Here is a 20,568-nt window from a genome sequence, read left to right as displayed (position 1 = left end):
GCACAGTGTATTAAACAAATCTGTTTACAGAGACCTTAAAAAATTCAAAGTCACGATGAAAAGCATTAAAATAGGCTGACATGTGTTCATCAGACACAGTGACATTAGTTCCGCCATCGAGCGACAGAACAACTAAGTTACCACAGGAACTGGACGACGTTAATTATATCTCTTTTCTTTGTGTTTTACCTGATACACTTTTATAATCGGCTGAAAATAGGGTGATCGTACATAAATCGTCCACGTCTGTTTAAAACAATGGTTACTTCCTCGTCTTTATCATTTTCCGTGAGACCCTTACATTAGAATTCTGTACCGGAAGTGGAGAGTGTAAACAGACCACGCGCGCAGTCATGACCCGTGACTGTCAGTGATGAAGCAGTGTTTCCTTGCACCACATGAATGTTTCCCTCACTTCCACAGGGATGCATCACTAAAGCGGCCTTCGACGGGTTTCGGCGATCTAACTGCATTCGGAAATCCAGCCGGAGTCAGAGCTCGTGAATCTTCCGCGGAGAAGCGCGATGCCGCGGCGCAAGGTACGACTGCATCCGACAGGCCATCATCGTGCGCAGCCTCGCGCACCTGCGTGCTCATGTAGCAGTCTTCACCTGCTCGCTACACACACACACACACACACACACACACAAAGTATTGGGACACCCCTCTCTAATGAACTTCAATTTCAAATGTACACATCTCAAAGTGTAAGCATTATAATGGGGAAATGTGTTTACACAGGACCCTTTTTTATTCTAACATGATAATTCCTTTGTGTATAAGTCAAGATTCAAAAGAGAAATGATTGATTCAGTCAGTGTGAAGGTCTTGACTGCCCTGTGGAAAGATGAACACCTCTGGTCAGTCTTTAAATGCAGATTTTGAGCCAAAAACTCATCACCAAACACCAATGACTTGCACATGAACTATAGGGACAAAAGTATTGGGACCCCCCACAGTAAAGGGCACTTCCAAAACTGTGGCAACAAATATGGAAACATAATTCATGTGTTCAGAAATAGTATTTCCATCTCTGTTCCAACAGTTTTGAAAGTGTCTAAATTGAGTTTACTCATGTACAAGTCTTTAATGTTTGTGAGTTTTTGGCTCAAGGTCTGCATTTGAAGTCTCACCAGAAGTGTTCAGCTGGGTTTCTGCAGACCAGTCAGGTTCTTCACTCTCACTGAATCAGTCATTTCTCTTTGAACCTTGGTTCATACACAGAGTCACTGTCATGTTAGAGTAGAAAAGGGTCCTGTCCAAACTGTTGCTATAAAATTAGAAGCACACAATTCCCTTGAATATCATTATATGCTGAAACATTAACATTTGTACTCATGGAAATTACTAAAGCAGTCAAACCTGTTCATTAGAAGAAGGTGTCCCAATATACTTGTGGGAATATAGTGTACACGCATGACATCCAGCAGTTTGCATGGGGTTACAGTCATCATAAGCCAGTGACTAGTTCAATTGAGTGGAAGTATCAACTGAATGCTCTGTGTAATTACATGATAAGAGTTTATACGTATGTAATGAGCGCATGCACAAATCATTTGTGTTTATTGTTCTGTCAATTCAGACATTTGTTTTTGTGAAAAGGCAGAATGTTAAAATAAGGTATTTTTCTCCAAGTCATATAGTAATAATTGCCTTATATCAAGTCATGTATTCTTCTGATAAAGCTGTGTTTACTGACAGGAGAATATATTTTTTTGATCAGTGCTATTAAGATTCATTAGACTCACTCCAAATAATGAAGAGGTCCAGAAATGAGCTTCAAGGGTGTTAAAAGCATCATGACTTTATTCAATATTGGTTCATTGTACGCCCATATTTATATTAACCTAGTAAGAATATTTTGATTCAATCAAACTAAAATGTAAAAAACAATGTAGATTTTCTCACTAACACTTTATTAGTATAGAAAATAACATAGTTATAAGCTAATTCTCAACTTTTATTAAAATACGAGCAAACATTATTACAAATATAATACAGATAATTATTTAAACTGTTGGAATTCAAATGAGAGACATGAGGAAAGGCTCATTTTCACGGGTCATGTGACGTGAGTTGAATTAACAGCGGGATCAAGCTTAAAGTGTGGAGTGCATCTTCATGAAAAGCTTATCGTCCCTTTAAACGTATTTGTTTCTCATTTGTTTCAGTATCTGCATATCAATATAAAAAAGATAACTAACAATTTACCATAAGATTTCATTGGTTAACCTTAGATTACACTAGTTAAGATGAAATAAAACACAGACTAAAAATACTTCTAAAGCATTGATTAATGTGTGTTAATTCTTCAGCATTTACTAAAGCATTATTACAATCAAAAGTTGAATCTGTTAAAATTCAACCTGAGCTAAGATGAACTTACATTGTATTAACCAACATCAACAACAATAATGTTATGCTTATTGTTAGTTGATGCTAACTAATGGGACCTTATTGTAAAGTGTTAGTAAGATTTAATTTGTATTTGTATGTTTCTAACACTTAGAGAAATGCGGGGAGTAGCTCTGAAGGGACAGAGGACTCTGACTTCTCCGCTGAGCACACGGACAGCTCAGAGAGTGACGTCCACACGGTGAGAAACACGCGGCTCACTCGCTCCTCACTGCGCCTCAGCCGAAACTCACAAGGTAAGACTGGAGACCTCGTACTGATCACGTACTCTGAGCTCTCCAGGTAGAGTGGAGATTTACTAATAATGATGCTGACAGTGACTTCGGGCTGTGGGAATAATCTAATTATGATGTGATTTTCTTTATTGACCCTTAATAAAAATGTAAAAAAGGTTTAAATCTTTGGTAATGGGTTGACTGGTAGGAAGCATGATTGATGGGGAACAAACCTCAGAGCTTTGCTTTCTAGATTGCAGTCCTGTTGGGAACCGGTCTGCCCTGGTTTCAGAGGAGGTGGTGAACTCTTCCAGTCGGCGCGTGACTCGTAGTCAGCAGCAGGGGGTGTCAGTCCTGCACAAGAAATACCCCTTGAGGCAGAGTCGCTCCTCTGGCTCAGACACGGAGCAGCACGGGGAAACCTCAGAGAGGGGTAGGAGGAGAAACCACATGGCTTGAGTATCTCCATGCCTTGCTCTGCTCACAAGTGCTTCTCTTCATTCGCCTAGGTTTTTTTTATTTTTTTATTAACGGCTCATTACAGATTTTCCTCAGTTCATACGACTTGTTAACCATTCAAAAGTTTGTGGTCAGTAAGAATTTTATTTTCAAATTTCCTATTAATCAAAGAATCCTGAAAACAGTTTCCAAAAAATATTAAGCAGCATGACATGTTTTCAGTGTTGACAATAAGAAATGTTTGCTGAGCACAATAACATCAGAGTTACGAGTTATGTGACACTGAAGACTGGTGTAATGATGCTGAAAATTCAGCTTTGCATCACAGGAATAAACTTCATTTTAAAATGTATTACAATAGAAAACAGTTCTTTTAATCTGTAATAATATTTCACAATATTTCTGTTTAACCTGTATTTTTGATCCAGTAAATGCAGCCTGGGTGAGCCAGAGAGATTTTCTTTTAAAAACATGTTAAATGCCGCCTTACTGACCTTGAAATCTTGAAATGGTAGAGTACATCATTTTCATAAGTTGTAAAATTAGAATTATTTGAAGTAATGCATTAGACTTTTATAATATTTAATTTCATGTTATTTTGTGGCTTCTGCCTATTTTTTTCTGTTGTAGTTTGCACCACTCTCTATTCGTTTGTCTATTGATTTTGTTTTATACACACACACACACACACACACACACACACACATACATATATATATATATATATAAGGTTCAAAGAGGAAAGAAGGGTCAAAGACAAAAAAAGGGTTTGAGCATAAAAACAGTAGGCTACTGCTTTAAATTGTTGTTGATTTTCCAAAGAAAAAAAAAACAAACAAAAAAAAACAATTCCCCCGATTTACAGAAGACCTCCTCTAAAATGTCATTCAGTGTAACAATATTGTCAGGCATATTTACAACACAACTCCATTTATGACATTAAAAGAGTAATTACTTTCACCCCAAATACTAAATAGGTTTTATTTAGTTTTTTTTTTTTTATTTGCCACTATCCTAGGTTTTGCCCATTTGTTAGTAAGAATTTTTTACTAATTTAAAACCCAATAAAATGTAATATGCTCAATTATTCTTTCATATATTTTAATAAGTACAGGTGCATGTTTTTTTTATTTTTTACATAACTACAAGTGTTACACTGAATAACAATAGAATATAATTACAACCAAATTTTTACATTTTATTCTTTAAAAACTTATTTGAAACCTTAAATGTAGACTTGTTTTGTGCTTTCTATGGATATAAAATCACTTTTGTAAATGTATTTTGATGCGGACATCTTAACGTCTTTGAGCCATTAATACTGGAAAATAAACACCCTAAAATAGTTTAATCTCCGTTTAATCTGTGTTTGACAATATGTTGGTTTAAACACCAATAAAACAACCTCTTTTTCAAAGGCATCCAGTTTTTTACGAATTTAATTAAATTAAGTTTTAAAATTAGAATGAAAAAATTTATCTGAAGTAAGCAAAAATATTTTGTTAATATTGCCATGAATTATAGGAACAATCACCATTTTATAATTAAGAAATGCAATTTTTAACATGAATGATTCATATCATTGATACAAAAAAGTTTTATACTGCAGATTACCAATTGATGATTCCATTCTAAGTTTTCACTTCAGTGCTGTTTTCTGTTGTGTTGGTCATCCAGACATGAAACAAAGCGCAGACCACGACGAGTCCCCACCCAGGACGCCCACCGGTAACGCTGCTTCCTCTGAGTCTGACATCGACATGTCCAGCCCAAACGTGTCTCATGATGAGAGTCTGGCAAAGGAGCTGTCTCTGAAAGAATCCGGCCTTGCTCACCGGCCCAAACGACGACGCTTTCATGAGAGCTACAACTTTAACATGAAGTGCCCCACACCTGGTTGTAATTCACTCGGTAATTGGATTCCAGTCCTTTATCTTAATTGTTAAGAATATTTATACTAGCATTAAAAAATTTGGAGTAAGATTTGTTGTTGTTTTTGAAAAAGAAAAAAAAAAGTCAGTTAGGTTCACCAAGGCTGCATTTATTTTATCAAAAATACAGTAAAACAGTAAAATTGTGATTATGATTAAAAATAACTGTATTCTATTTTCATTTATTGCTATTTATTCCTGTGCTGTAAAGCTGAATTTTCATCAGCTGTCACAGTGTCACATGATCCTTCAGAAATCACTCTGATATACTGATTTTGTGCTTGAAAAACATTTCTTTTTATTATGTTTTTATTTATGAATGTTGAAAACATTCACTCTTTGATATTTAGGAAGTTAAAAAGAGCAGCTTTTGTTTATTCTGGAAAACTCTTGTAGTCCTTCTGAATTGCTAAAATGTCCATTTTGACCCATTTAATGAATTCTTGCTGAATAAAAGTATTTGTTTCTTTAAAAAAAAAAGTATTTGCAGAACCCAGACTTGTGAATGGTAATGTATTTGTTTCATTTATGTATTAATAGTGGCTTTACGTCTCTTCTAGCAGCATTGTTGTGTGTACAGGCGTATGCTTAAACATTTCAATCCCACCTTCATTCCTCCTCCAGGACATTTGACAGGGAAACATGAAAGGCACTTTTCAATATCTGGATGTCCACTGTACCATAACCTTTCAGCAGACGAGTGTAAGGTAAAGCTTATGTGTCATTTTGACTAAACCTTTATCCAGATTGTATTTCGCTAAAACGGCAAGGTTTACCAACACAATCACACCTTGTGCTCAGGTGAAGGCAAGCTCTCGAGACAAACACGTGGAGGAGAGGATGCTGTCACAGCGGCAGGATGAGAATCGTCATTCCGCTCGGCAACAGGTAAAGCTGCGCACCGAGTCTTTAACGTCCTGACTCTTGTTTGTGTCCTACTAGTGACCCCCAATCCATGGCATTCTCTAAGAGCTGCTTTCAGATTTTATGTGCAGTGAACATCACATGTTAATGAGCCCCAAGTAGCTCTCACATTGTCTGAGTTACCTCCCCTTCAGGCCCAAACCGAGCGACAGCTGCGATATAAAGAGAAGGTGACAGAGATGAGGAGGAAGAGAAACTCTGTTCCTCTCAAAGAGCAGAAAGACAAGTATACAGTGAGTGTCACATGCTCCATATTTGCAGAAAGAATGATCAAATGCCCGTAGCAGATAGATGTGTCTGTTTCTGAGCTCTTGTTGTTTGACGTTCTCCAGGAGCACAAACAGACCCACTGCAGCAGTCGTGAGCCTCTGCTGGAGAACATCACCAGTGACTATGACCTGGAGCTGTTCAGAAAAGCCCAGGCATGTGCCTCGGATGATCTTGTAAGAGAGAAGACCCATCTCATTTTCTCCCTCTTGTTTTCTCCTTCTCGCTCTCTTTCTCGTGAATCTGTAAAGACCGCGGTGGTCTGAGCCTTCTCACCACTGCATTCTGGGTTGTGTGATGGGCCTGCGCTGGAGTCCCTTCCAAACTGCTGGCATTTCTCTCATCTGTTGCATATGGGTGTTACTCAGAGTTATAAGCAACGTACTTTATCTGTCCTACCCAAAAGCAACAGCTCCAAACATGAAAACTCTGACATTAACTCGTGGCATTTCAGTCCTGTAAAGTGCTTGACTAAAAAGAAAATAACAACAAAATTGAGTAAATAATAACAGAATTATTTTTGACTGAACCGTTCCAACAAGAGAAAACCATAATCTTGAGAAGGAATGACATGCATCTTCTTATTTTCTCCAGCTGATTTCTGTCTTTAACTTTTCATTGAGCTTTTCAATTTCTACATCGCCTTCTGTTTATTAATTAGTACCATCTCTGAAAAAACTCCATTCAAAGGTTTGAAGATCAGTAATATTTTTTTAAGATGTTAACAAACCTTATGTTCACCAAGGCTGCATTTAGAACTGTTTAAATAACTGTTCACGATTGCAATTTGTTGTGCTGCTTGGAAACTGTGATACTGTCATTTTTGTTGGCTCATTTGATAAATAGAAAGTATAGAGAAAGTGTTTATTAGAAAGAGAAATCATTTGTAACATTATCAGTGTATTTACAGTAAAGTTTAATGCATCCTTCATGAATAAAATTATTTATTTCTAAATGATGGTGGGCTATCTCTGTCATCAGTCCCTCCAGTCTGACCGGTGTCTCTCACCCTTCATTGCTCCTTGCAGGAAAAGCTCCGGCTGCAGGGACAGGTCACGGAGGGCAGCAACATGATAAAGACCATAGTGTTCGGCCGCTACGAGCTGGACACCTGGTACCACTCGCCGTACCCCGAGGAGTACGCCCGCCTCGGCCGTCTCTACATGTGCGAGTTCTGCCTCAAATACATGAAGAGTCAGACCATTCTGAGACGTCACATGGTAACTCTTTGAACCTTGAGTCAAAATGTTGATGTGTGTGTGTGTGTGGGTTTTGTATTCACACATACACCTCTATCTCACTTTCAATCAGGCCAAATGTGTGTGGAAACATCCACCAGGTGATGAGATTTACAGAAAAGGGGCTATATCTGTTTTTGAAGTGGACGGCAAGAAGAACAAGGCAAGAGCAAAGACATTCCACACAGCGACTCTTGTTTAGAGCTGGCTAACTTCCGGTCAGTCATTTACAATCAGTACCTGATTCTGCTTTGACACTGTCATTTGCCTTTTGCAGATTTATTGCCAAAAACCTCTGCCTGCTTGCCAAACTCTTCCTGGACCACAAAACGTTGTATTACGATGTGGAGCCGTTCCTGTTCTATGTGATGACTGAAGCTGATAATACCGGCTGCCATCTTGTAGGATATTTCTCCAAGGTACTCCGTCCGTGACGCTGTGTGTTAGTGAGCTTCAGTAACCTTGCACACGTGATTATTTTGTAGTAATCAAAATACGTATCTGGGTTTAGGAAAAGAATTCATTCCTGAACTACAATGTCTCCTGCATCCTGACCATGCCACAGTATATGAGGCAGGGTTATGGCAAGATGCTGATTGATTTCAGTGAGTGCAGTAGATCTAGACACTTGTATGCTTTTTATATGTTATGTCAGTACTCTGTTAAGCTTAAACAAGATTCACATGGTGATGTTAAAGTTACATTTGCAATCATAGAATACATAATTTATGCCATGTCATTTTGTCTAAAAAAAAAAAAAAACCTTAAGAACATGTCAGAATACTTCTTTTACCATGAGGTCATGTGCACTTGTTGATGCTGCATTTAATGGAAGACTTGAATGTGTTAATGTGTGCATGGCTTGTTTCTGCGCAGGTTACTTGCTGTCCAAAGTAGAGGAGAAGGTTGGCTCCCCTGAACGGCCTCTCTCTGACCTGGGACTCATCAGTTACAGGAGTTACTGGAAGGAAGTGCTCCTGCGCTACCTGAACAACTTCCAGGGCAAAGAGATCTCCATTAAAGGTACTTAGTGTTATGTTCAGTACTTACTTACTTTTTTTTTTTTTTAAGAAATTATTTTATTCAGCATATATGCATTCAATTAATCAAAGGTGACAATAAAGACATTTAGAATGTAGGATGTAATGGATGCTTTAAAATTCTGTTTTCCAATCACAGGAATAAAATACATTTAAAATGTATTCCTATAGAATATCCTCACAAAATTATAATATTTGACTATATTTATGGTATTTATACAAATATTCAGCCTTGGGTGAGCATTAGGGCTGTCAACATTTTTTTTTTTTTAAATATTCGTTGAATTTAAAGTAAAAATCCACATTTGAATGCAAAAACGTTGCATATATGAAGATTTTATGGTGGGTTTTATCTCCATCACACTCCATCTCAGGTTTTTAAAACATGAAAAATTTACTCTGTGTGATTGGCTTTCCACTCTTTGTATTAAACTATGCATACATACATGATGCTGTTTTGTTTATAGTTGATTAAGCAACTTAATTAGTTATAATTGGTTTATAAACATTATTCTAAACATTATGCACATTTTTCACAGATGATCATGTTATCTTAAGCTTTGAATAAACATAAGTATTTTATAGTAATCTTTTGATCGATGAGCCAAAAGATTTTCTTCACCCTACCTAAAATTATGCATCTTAAATTGAAATATATATATATATTATGATAATATTTAAATACAAAATTCAACATTTTGACAGCCCCAGTGTACATGAGAGACTTCTTTTAAAGTCATAAACATTTGAACAGTAGTGTGTGTTCCTTTATCTTCCTTTTCTATCTGTGGATGCAACACTTAAAATTATGAATAATTGTTTTCATTATTTGGCATATATTAACACTTGGGAGCAGAAATCAGCCAAGAAACAGCTGTCAATCCTGTAGACATCGTCAGCACTTTACAGTCGCTCCAGATGCTGAAGTACTGGAAAGGGAAGCACCTGATCTTAAAAAGACAGGTAACTCTAATTCTTATGTCTCTAGTCATTTTAGCAACAGACTGTTTGCATTAATTACATGCTTGTTATTTTGAGTTTTTTTAATGCATTTAAATGGTTGAATGATTTCTAGGATCTGATAGATGATTGGAAAACCAAAGAGTCAGAACGTGGAGGCAGCAAGACTATTGACCCTGCGGCCTTGAAGTGGAGCCCGCCCAAAGGAACCTAAGACAATCATCTGCATGCTCTTCACTGTTTCTGTAGCTCAGCAGGTCTTGGTCACTACTAGAATAGCTCAACACATAGGAAAGTGGTTTCTTTGTTACAGTAAGATACAAGTAAAGCTGCAGTCCTAACTGTGTCCTGTATGTGTCACATGGTTCAGTTCCAACATTTTGAGTTACCTTAACTGCTCTGTTCGAGTTTTTTAAACCTTGTTAACATTTCAGCGAGCATCGTAGAACAGCTGCGTTGGAGATACTATCACCTAACTCACTGTTTGACTCTCAGTTGGCAGTTGTTTTACTGTTGTTGTTTTTTTAGTCATCTATTGCATCTCTTTGTTTTATTGAAACGACTGTTTGACTGTTAAATATTTATGTGGGGGGAAAAACCATTACAGTGTTTCTGTAACTAATGGTTTTGTGAGCTAAAGAGCTTTTTCTTTTTTTTTAATTTCCTTTGAACTAGATATGTGTTCCCAGCCCTTTTTGACATTTTAGCCAGAGTTAAAAGAGTATTTTATTAGCTCAAGTGAGACAAACCTGTATTTTGGAACAGACACATTTCAGTAAATGTGAAACATTAACCCTTCATCAAGTGTTATCTTTTCTAAAGCCTACAACGTAATCTATTAAGTGGAAGCTTCACTTGGTTTATAGCATGTCTTGCAGTTACTGTGATTTGTGAGCAGCCAGAATATCTTTAGTTAGCTGATAGACTTGTGAACTCCACCTGCTGGATTAACTCAGACTCCACTAATGTGCCAGCAGCATGAGTTGCTCTTGAGTTTCACTCTGCTCTCAAATAAACTCGTCGCTGTTTAACATGATGACGTCCAGTGAGTTCATGGGGTTTAACTGTTAATAAACAATGTGGAAATTCCTAAAAGGAAGTTGATCAAAAAAATAAATTTGTCGTTGTTAATCACCCATACAAACGAAAGTGAATGTTAATTAACTAATAATTTTGTTATGTGCGCGAACTGTTTCCTGTGTTTACTTTACGCTGTTTCTTTGGTTACAGTCAATGATTAAAGTTAATCATTTGAGGTGTAACTTAGCTGTTTTTAGTAAAATTGAAACTTGAAGATTAACGGTCTCAGCGTGTAACGTTAGTTCCAAACATCTATGACTTTGTTTATTTTGTTTAATCTTTATTTATTATTAACATTTTTTTTTTTTCAAAAAAAAAAAAAAAACACTTGAGGCTGTGGTCGACCGTTCCTCTTCGAGTGGTTAATCAAGTGATAAAACACCATAAACCGATAGGTTACAGTTCATTGTTTTATTTGAGACGGGATAAACTCATAGACCGTAAAAGAGCCATTGGCTGTGTTACACAGGAAGCAGTGAACGAAGTACGTTACCAACATCCGTTTCCACAACACTGACACTAGAAAAGACATGATCATAATCATGTCTCACACTTGTGGTCTTTGCACTTGAACCACTGATCTATAATATAGAACCAGAGGTGTAGTTGTAAAAAAAACAGCGATGGTTTACTAATCTATAATAGAACATAGATAGATCAATGACTTGAACCCTTGACTACTTATATGACGTATTTCCTGTGTTTGGCGCAAGTATTCAAGTTAGGATGAAGACCACAAGTGTAAGTAAAACTTCATTACCTGATAAGACACGCTTATATTACTGTAAAACTGCAAGTGTTTGCATAGCTTTATTTTAATAGTAATTTCTTTGTGTAAAAAAAAAAAAAAGTCTCTTTGTACATAGAGAAGCCTCATTTAGAGGAGGATCATGTACAGGAAGATCTCATTTATGAGCAAGCAGACAGAGCAGCTAGAATGTTTGAGTGACAATACTGTTCACATGAAGCTGGTTTTAGATGAAATGACTTTAGACACAGGCATCATACTCCACAAGGGACCTGTGACTATTCTTTGAAGAAGCAGAGACCCCTCCCAGGGTAAAGAGTAGCCCTCCAAGAAGAATCCCAAACGCTGACAGCAGAGAGAGTCCAGCGACACTGAGACACTGGGCTCGAACAGAATCAAAGAGGAATCTAAACCAGAGCCTCTGGGATGTTGTGGTACAGAAGAGACAGACATTGAGACAGACATCCTCCAGCAAATCAACACAACCAGCTGCCTGTCTCGTCCTTTTCCAACAGCATTGTCCACTGTAACCAACCTAGTAATTTACTCAGTTCTGCTTCCAAACACATTCTTAGGTCATGGGTGGAGAATATGGTCCAGACGGGGGGTGTTCACAGCGTCAGTGAGAGTCTGCACAGCTGCCACGTGTGCAGCAAGACCTTCACAACACCCTCCAGCCTCGAACCACACGTCGTGTGCCATTCACACGAGAGACCTTTCGATTACAAGTGCTGCAAGTTCAGGTTCCGCCGATCTGAATAAGGACGAGTGCATTCATACAGGAGAAAGGCCATATACAGTTGGCTCTAGACGGAGATTCAACCGAACAGAGATTCTCAGAAGACACTTGAGTAGGTTCATTATGGAGCAGGACTGTGAGCTTTAAATTCTCAGCATTTATTTTAGCATGTTGATTTTGGATCGTTCAACAAAATCATTGCATATTCATATCTCAAAGGTTACTATAGTTGCTCAGTCCATAAGGCCGGTTTGTTCCCCCACTTTTAATGTAGTATGTTGTCAACTGTTTCCATCAAATTGTATAGAAAAATAATCAATAAATATCATAAATGTTTCTAATGAGAATACATGATATGTGGTAAAATTCTCATTTATCAAAGTGCAGAACTCCAGTGGATTCTTGTTTTCAATGTTGTTTGTACTTACAGCAGTGTTTTTTTTTTTATTAATTTGTGTGGCATTTTTGTTGTTTTGTTAGTTTTTTTTGTATTAAAATGTGTACAAAACAAACGTACAATACTGTTTCAAAGTTTGATTAAAAAAATACAGTAAAAAAAAGTACCCCATTAGTGTGAAATTATTACAATTACAGTTTTCTGTTTAAATATAATCTAAATGTAATTTATCCCTGTGATGGCAAAGCCGTATTTTCAGCAACCATCACTCCAGTCGTCAGTGTCCCACGATCCTTCAGAAATCACTTAATAAACCTCTCATCACTGTTGAATTTTTTCAGGATTCTTTGAAGAAAGATCAAGAGAGCAGCATTTATTTACAATAGAAATCTGTTTAAACATTGTTAATATATTTACTGTCTTGCTTTATGAATTTCATAAAACCTTGCTGAATAGTTCTTTAAAAAAAAAAAAAACTTTACTGACAGCAACATTTTAAACAGTAGGATAACCCTCTAGAATCAGGCCCCACCGTTGACTATAGGAATGCACAGAATACATGACTCGCTCCTCTTTGTTTTTATTTGTATGGTGTATTTAAGACACTTGCGGAAATCTGCACTCTTTCAGCACTTCAAATCTTTTAAAACTGACAGATGTTTCAAAGTGAATATCAGTCAAAAGCTGCTATTTCTTTCGAAATTTGCTTCAGCTTCTCTTTTTGCTCCATTCCACACGCCACTCATTCCAGTCCAGCAGTGTCCGGTCTGTTTGCCACTTTGCTTGATCCAGTTCTGATAAACATCAACAAAAGAAAGGATAACAAAAACTTTTTTTTTTGTCTGTCTATGCAAAATTTTATTGCAACATGCATTACACATTTACCTTTTAGGAATGTCTGGAAAATGTGATTTATCATCTTATGACTCTGTGATACTAACTCCCATGGGTCTGGAAAATAAAACAGTGTCAGAGACCTTAGGGTGGTACCAGATTTCATTTTTGAAAGGAATGAAAACGAGGCTGTGAAGAACAGAAGCACAGGGCATTCAATAGATTTAACAACATATCGACAATATGTCAGCCTTGCTTTCATCTGCATTAATTTTAATTTGGTGTCTAACCTGACTTAAAGAAATGAAGCTACCATCCCTTGATCAGCAAGCGTAACCAGTACTATGCATCTAAAGATAAACATGACCTGAAGATCACAACGGAACGAGTGCTTACCTTTAGTGTTTGAGAGCTGCTTGAGCGCACCGCTCAGAGAGGAATCATCCAGCAGCACAGCACGGAGACACAAGGCCTGACACGCTGCCATGATTTCATCACGCACAGAAGCATCGCTTCCCAGACACACACACACAGTACCTGGGGACAAAAACAAATGCATCCCATAAATCTGTCATTGCTGTTCTGGCACAGTTAAGCATAAATTCCCTAATGCCATTTCAGATCATGTTATTACGTCTGACCTCTGTTTACACTGTATAGCAGAATTTGGGAGGTTTTCGTACCATTTTTTATTCCAATGAGATACGGTTTGCTGTTGTTCTTCAATGCCAGCTGCAGTTCTCCTGGCCTTAAAATCAATAAGACATCATTTTAACAGTCAATACTGTTTTTTTTTTTTAACAACAATATATGTGTAATAAGTCAGTGAACATAAAAGCAGATAAACAGACTCTTGAACAATGTCTCCAAGCCTCACACCAAACTTTATGGGAACTGTCCTTCCAAGCGCTGCTAAGAGGAACAGAAGTTTGTTAATTAGATGCATAATGAATCCTATTAATTGAAGAAGATTGGGTTTAAGGGCCATACACAAGAAGACGGGCTCCTTCTGATTGGCCTCCACTGGACTGAGCAGTTGACCATCAAGCAGGTACTGATGCAGGACTATGGACAAGCGAGCCTCGTTGAGCGTTTCCATAACCACAGAACGAACCGCTTTGTAATTGGCAAACAGGTGGAGGACAGTGAACAGGAAGAACAGGATGAACGTCAACCTGAATAAAAGAGCACAAATCAGTATCTGCTACACACTTGATGTAGATCGTGGCTCACATATCTGGGTGTGACTCACAAGGGGTTATCTGTCACAAGCGGGATGAGTGCCAGGCTGACCAGCAGTCCTGCCAGGTTCACCAGGGTTTCCTTGTTAGGACAAGAAAGAAGAGAAATGACACACTGATACATGAAACCACTGACACATTTTGACCTACATTAAGAGGGAATTTTGCTGGGAAAATCAAGAAAGGACAGCGATTATGAAGTATATGAGAGAAAGTGAATAAAAACCTGGCTCCCATCTTTGGCGGAGATATCAGCCATGTTGTTTCTGCGAGCCTGATGGACAGTTAAGGCAGCTCTTGTTGCTCCACCAGCGACTCCTACAATGGACTGGAATTACAGTAATAAGGAATATGTCTAGATATTTACTGTCAAGCTGATTTAAGGTTTAGAGGAAGATGTAGTTAATGTTTTACCTTAAATATCCCAGCAATGCAGACGATTAGAGTGAAAAATGGAGGGAAATGAGGAGCTGCAATCTCCATGAACATTGCCACGTCATTAAGAATGTCAGCGAAGAGCCTGAAAAGACAAGACATGATTATGTAAAATATTTATGAAAAGTATTACATCAATGTTTTAGTTTGAGTACACTTTTTAAAGTCATTGGTGTACCGTACCTCCATTTTTTGGCTTCAGAATCTAACTTGTTCCTGAAATACAAGGTCACAATTAAGTATTAAATAAAACGAAACATCTTTACAATCTGAGTGGCTGGTCAAATATTACCCTTTGAGCCAAGCAAAAACTATTCTTCCTAGCATCCCAGTTCCATCTGAAAAAAAAAAAAGAGTGGGGGAAAATGGTTAGAAAAGCATGCATTCAAAAATGAACATAAGTCATTTGTGCACTTACCCCTCAGCAGCCACGTTATTGTAGCTGCTGCAACTGTTGCTTCTTGATTTCCAACACCAACACCCTTCAGTGAAGCCTGAGTGGCAAGCGTGCCAGACAGAGAGCTGGAAAATGCCTTGGAAAACAGAAGACGGTGCTATATTAATACAAAACTATCTATCTATCTATCTCAATGGGGTCAGTAAGATTTTTTTAAATGAACAAACTATTACTTTTAAAGATTAATTAAATTGATCAAAATTGACAGCAAAGCCATTTTTGCACAAATATATTAAGCAGCACAACTGTTTCAACACTGATCATGATAATATATCTTTCCTGAACACCAAATCAACATATAAGAATGACTTCTGAAAAAATCATGTGAAACTTTAAGATAATTAATTACCTTTGAAAATATATTCAAACAGAAAACAATATTTAAGAATGTTTGATAATTATTACTGTGTTTTTGATCAAATAAATGCAGACCTGGGGTCTCATGTATCAACCTTGCGTACGCACAAAAACTTTGCGTACGCCAGCTTTCACGCTCACGGTCGGATGTACTAACAGTGAAATTAACGCAAGAATGTGCGTTTCTCCAAGCCAATTTCATGTCTGGCGTACGTTCATTTCTCATTGTTTTTGTCCGTTGGCGACTCTTACAGGCAATAAAGTGAAGTTGCAAACATTACACAACAAATTGTTCTACAAGTCTCGCACCACCACCTGTGGGAAGCATTGCAATTAATTTGCAATTTATAAAATAATTGACATATATTGTCACACGAGCCTTTTTATAATTATATAAATTATGCAATTAAATAAGAACATATAAAAGCATAACGGTTGAAACAACCCTTAGTCTATGGCAATGGCAGCGTTGGCCTTATTAGAGGACATTACTAATGGCAGAATCAGAAGAGAACGAGTTTTTAGGGACCACAATGATTTTCTGGCCCAGGATGATGACTGGCTTATCAGCCGTTTCAGATTTCCAAGGGCTGTCCTCTTGGAGCTCTGTGCTGAGTTGGGTCCGAATCTAGAGAGAGAGACAATGAGGAGCCACGCAATACCCGTTCCCTTGCAGGTGCTGACAACACTTGGTTTCCTGGCAACTGGTTCTTTCCAAAGGGAACTGGCAGACCGCTCAGGAATAAGCCAGTCGTCTTTGAGCCGGGCAATGCCAGTGGTATGGGACGGGATCATCCGCATGTCTGCCAGGTATATCAGGTTCCCATATGATGCATTTGACCAGCCAAACATTAAAATGCAATTTGCTGCGATAGCCGGTTTTCCTAATGTTATCGGAGCGATCGACTGCACACACATTGCTATAAAGACGCCATCTGAAGAAGAATTTGCATATGTGAATCGGAAACATTTCCATTCAATAAATGTGCAGATAATATGTGATGCACAAATGCGCCTAACAAATATTGTGGCAAGGTGGCCTGGGTAAACCCATGATTCATACATCCTTACAAACAGCATGGTTGGGATGAGGCTCCAAGCTGGCAGGGTGCGTGATGGGTGGCTTCTTGGTAAGTGCCTTTAAAGTTATGATCCTATCTAATTGTAGTTTTTTTTTTTTTTTGCATATAATTATTAATTAACCCTTCAGGAGACCGCGGTTATCCACTAAAGACGTGGCTTTTAACCCCCCTCACCAACCCACAAACTGACCGAGAGCGCAGATACAATAATGCCCATTCTCGCACTCGTTCAGTTGTAGAGCGGGCGATTGGGCAGCTGAAATGTCGGTGGCGCTGCCTTGACAGGACTGGGGGGATGTTGTTATACCGCCCTGACAAGGTGTGCCGCATTGTGCTGGCCTGTGGTGTGCTGCACAATGTCGCGCATAGGCATGGCATACCACTTGGTGAGGTGGCAGCACCGCCAGATGACCCCGACCCAGGACCAATTTATGTGCAGCCCAACCAACAAGCCGTTCATGCCCGCCAACATGTGATTGCGACAATATAAATGGTAATCAGAGACAAAAGTTCACTTTTTGACCAATTCCTTTAATGAGTGGCTTATGTCTGTGAGTGCGTCAGTGATATTTTTCAGGTGACTGTTAATTTCCCCGATGGCCATAATGATTTGCTGTTGTGACTCCAAAACAGCATGTGTCAAGACGCGACCAGACGGACGGGCGTCAGCACTGTGGAGAGCACTGGAAACGCTGGGCACAGTGGGCGCTGGCTGCTCAGGAGGGGCGGACTCCGAGTGCCCCTCCTGGGAAGTGGATGTTTCGGCTGTTGCGCCATATGGGTCTAAATAAAAAGGCAAATGTTAACTGTAATTTAAGTACGTTCCATTTTTAAGGGGCACACACATTTGCAATAAATGAAATGGATCCGTAAAATCTCTGGTGTATACTTTTGGTTCGCTACACTGAATGCATTTGACAATGAAATATAGGTACGCTATATGTACCAAAGTAAAAACAAATGAGAAATTGGTTACCTTCGTCGTAATCCTGTAAATCGGAGTCTCCCACAGCAGAAGATACTACTCCAGAGAGTAAAGTGTCACCCATAATTGAGGCAACTCTCTGCTCAAAGGGTGTAAGTTCATCGACCCCTTTACCACTGCCTGTCCTGCCCACACTTTGTCGGTGCGCAGCAGTTCTCCGTTTAACGTCCACCTTTATATCAGACCATTTCTTTTTAAGCTCATTTACAGTGCGACTTTCAGATCCCACTGCATTGATGGCTTCAGCCAAACTCTCCCACTCATATTTTTTCCTTTTGTTATTAATTCCAGAGGACAACGTTCCAAATAAAATATGTTTTCTAGTCTCTACCTCCGATAGTAGCACCTCCAATTCACTTTCAGTAAAGTTTCGTTTCTTGCCGCTTGCCTTAGCCATTTTCTTACTGCTATCTTTTGCCAAAGTGGACTCATTACCATATTTACATTTATTTAATTAGGGGAGGAGACTGGGTGGGGCGTTGTGCTCGTGCATGTGCGCTCAATTTTACGTTAATTGGGATGTAGAAAGAGAATATGCGTGGAATCCTTCGTACACAGAGATTCATACATCTGTTTTTTTTTGTGCGTACGCACATTTACAGCTTTGTCCGTACGCAATGTTTTAGTATGAATTCAACGCAAGTCTTTGTACATGAGGCCCCTGGTGAATGTCAGAGACATTTTCCATCTTACCAACCCCAAGCTTTTTGCTATTTCAAGGTAAAAAAATAAATAAATACATAAAATAAAGTACTTTTATTAAGTACTTTTAGTATTAAGTATTATCAAACAATTAATTCTGGGGCATTTCTTCTGTTTCTGTCATTATAAAGGGTTAATATTATTATTTTATACCAAAAAGTTTCATGTTTGGCTAATGATTTTTTCCCAAACAACCAAATCAAATAAACGTGAGCACTACATGATTGTCAGATCTCTGTCACTTGTACCTGCACAGTGTCCCAGAGCTGATACTGTAGGTAATCCTCACTGACACTTTCGGGATAGCCCTGCGGCAGGAACACACTCTGGGAGAGGAGAGGAGAGGAGAGAGCAGTTAGTGAGGGCTCAGAGAGTGTGTGTGAGGGATCTGAAGGTGTCAGTCACGCACTTTAAACACGCCAGAGATCGAATTTCCCGCCAGTCTGCCGTCCGCTGCATCCTTCTGTCTCTTCATGCTCCCATCATCCTTCAGCATGTATTTCCACGACTCCTGTGAGCCATAGCGCTCTGTGGCTATCACCCCTTCACAGTCCTCCTTCTCTGCCATCTAGCATCAGTTAACACGCGTGCATTAAACACAAACTTAAAGCCAAATGAAAAACCAAAAGCAATAACTTCAGGTCTTTTACTTTGAATTTTCACACTCAACTGTAACAGCAGTCTCACACATTGCACCTCATGCACATTATATAACAAAATATATTTTTGAATGCAGTAGAGTTTTCTTTATGTTGCCACACTGTGTAAGTTCGTAAATTACTCATACGTAAAGGAGTTTCTGCTTCCGTTTTCAGTAGATCTGACTGGAATCGCCCACCTCATCCACGCATAGACAGTAAAACATCCACGTCCCACGTCTCCTCATACTTCCGTGTTTGAATCGCTGCGTCATGGGCATGGCGCGGCTTCTGATTGGCTCGTGGAATTTTACGTAGGCGCAATAAAAAAACATACAAAACGTGTGAGAAGATCCTCTGCTACTAGTTTTATTGATTACTTTACTTAATTTCCTTGTTTGTGTGGTTACATCATACACACTGATTTGTTTTACTTGGTTCGTGTGTATCTTCCACTTAAAATGCTTCTAGAATATTTAACAACATATTTCTGCACATTCTACACATGTAGGATTATATTTCATTGCTTTTTTAAATCAAATCCCACAAGTTTGTAAGAAAGAGTTTCATTTTCCAAAAATATGTTTAATTATAGTAATATAATGTTTGATCAGAGAGATGTGGGTGGGATGTAATGCCAGAGTAAAGTAAAGCCACAACTTACACAATAGTGTTCAGATCATCATCTTTTTTCCTGACAAAATCAATATAATGCAATCAATTTCTGCTGAATCATATCTGCTGAATGTAAGCTTTTCCATATTCCAAGCTTTTTCTGCTGCACTGGGGACACCACATGACACGTGGGTGTCATGAAAATCATGATAATAAATGAGGAATTATTTGATTGTTGGATTTTAAATCAGAGGGATTGAGGCATCAAAAGTAAATAAGCTGTTTTAAAAATGGTAACTGTAATATTCTGATACACTGCTCATTACTGCTAGAAGTAGTACTATTACAGTAACTAAGTTCCTAACACGGATTACCTTTACTTTTATTAGTTCAAAACAATCATGTAAAGCAATATATTTCTATCTTGGACCAGGGGCCTCAGCAAACTTGTCAGATGACCTAAAATGATTTAAAATAAGACAAAATAAGCATTCCAAATACAATGAGCTAAAACAACAACAAACATATGATTTTATTACTTTAGTATTGAAAATTCATCCCCACACCTTGGATCCCCATCTTGTAAATAAGCATTTACAATAATAATTGTAATTAATACAGTTATTATTATTATTATTTTTTTTTTCAAAGTGAGTAAAATTGAGTCAATTCATTATTTCTTTCTTTTCTCATCAAGTAAATCACAAACAACTGGGCCACCGGATATTTCTGGGGACTGTGGGGTCAGTAAGAATGAGAAAAAAAACATACAAGTGAGCATATTTCTCCATATTTGGACACAAGACAAG

General features: G+C 38.2%; 1 protein-coding gene and 2 pseudogenes across 4 annotated transcripts; 2 read left to right on the top strand and 1 right to left on the bottom strand.

Moving 5' to 3' along the window:
- The first annotated feature begins 338 nt into the window (after positions 1 to 338).
- Positions 339 to 10,247, top strand: LOC113047178 (histone acetyltransferase KAT7-like; annotated as a pseudogene).
- Positions 10,248 to 10,852: 605 nt separating this feature from the next.
- LOC113047175 (zinc finger protein 70-like) lies at positions 10,853 to 12,499 on the top strand (annotated as a pseudogene).
- A 478-nt stretch (positions 12,500 to 12,977) lies between these two features.
- LOC113047168 (RUS1 family protein C16orf58 homolog) lies at positions 12,978 to 19,409 on the bottom strand. Of its 4 annotated transcripts, none has more exons than XM_026208460.1 (15): positions 19,294 to 19,409; positions 18,916 to 19,074; positions 18,755 to 18,832; positions 15,342 to 15,456; positions 15,216 to 15,261; positions 15,107 to 15,139; positions 14,903 to 15,008; positions 14,715 to 14,816; positions 14,500 to 14,570; positions 14,238 to 14,422; positions 14,099 to 14,159; positions 13,931 to 13,995; positions 13,644 to 13,784; positions 13,299 to 13,364; positions 12,978 to 13,207 (listed from the first exon to the last, which is right to left on the bottom strand). In XM_026208460.1, the coding sequence occupies exons 2-15, from the start codon at positions 19,072 to 19,074 to the stop codon at positions 13,122 to 13,124; spliced, it is 1,314 nt and encodes a 437-aa protein (XP_026064245.1). In that variant the 5' UTR covers positions 19,294 to 19,409; the 3' UTR covers positions 12,978 to 13,121. The 4 variants fall into 4 exon arrangements, with proteins under 4 accessions (XP_026064245.1, XP_026064243.1, XP_026064244.1 ...); XM_026208458.1 differs by having other exon boundaries at positions 19,177 to 19,314; XM_026208459.1 differs by having other exon boundaries at positions 14,099 to 14,156; positions 19,177 to 19,314.
- Between the last annotated feature and the right edge of the window lie 1,159 nt (positions 19,410 to 20,568).

This window comes from Carassius auratus, chromosome 28, assembly GCF_003368295.1.
Source record: "Carassius auratus strain Wakin chromosome 28, ASM336829v1, whole genome shotgun sequence".
Classification (NCBI taxonomy): domain Eukaryota; kingdom Metazoa; phylum Chordata; class Actinopteri; order Cypriniformes; family Cyprinidae; genus Carassius; species Carassius auratus.
Note: the sequence above shows the minus strand (reverse complement) of the source record. Positions and strands in the feature narration are given on the sequence as shown.

Excerpts from the sequence above, each read along its gene's own strand:
- LOC113047168 (XM_026208458.1), bottom strand. The coding sequence starts at position 19,197 with ATGTGTGAGACTGCTGTTACA. Across the intron at positions 15,457-18,754 it reads AGCTCTGGGACACTGTGCAG|GCATTTTCCAGCTCTCTGTC; the intron begins GTACAAGTGACA and ends CTGTTTTCCAAG. Across the intron at positions 14,160-14,237 it reads GAAGGAGCCCGTCTTCTTGT|CAGCGCTTGGAAGGACAGTT; the intron begins GTATGGCCCTTA and ends TGTTCCTCTTAG.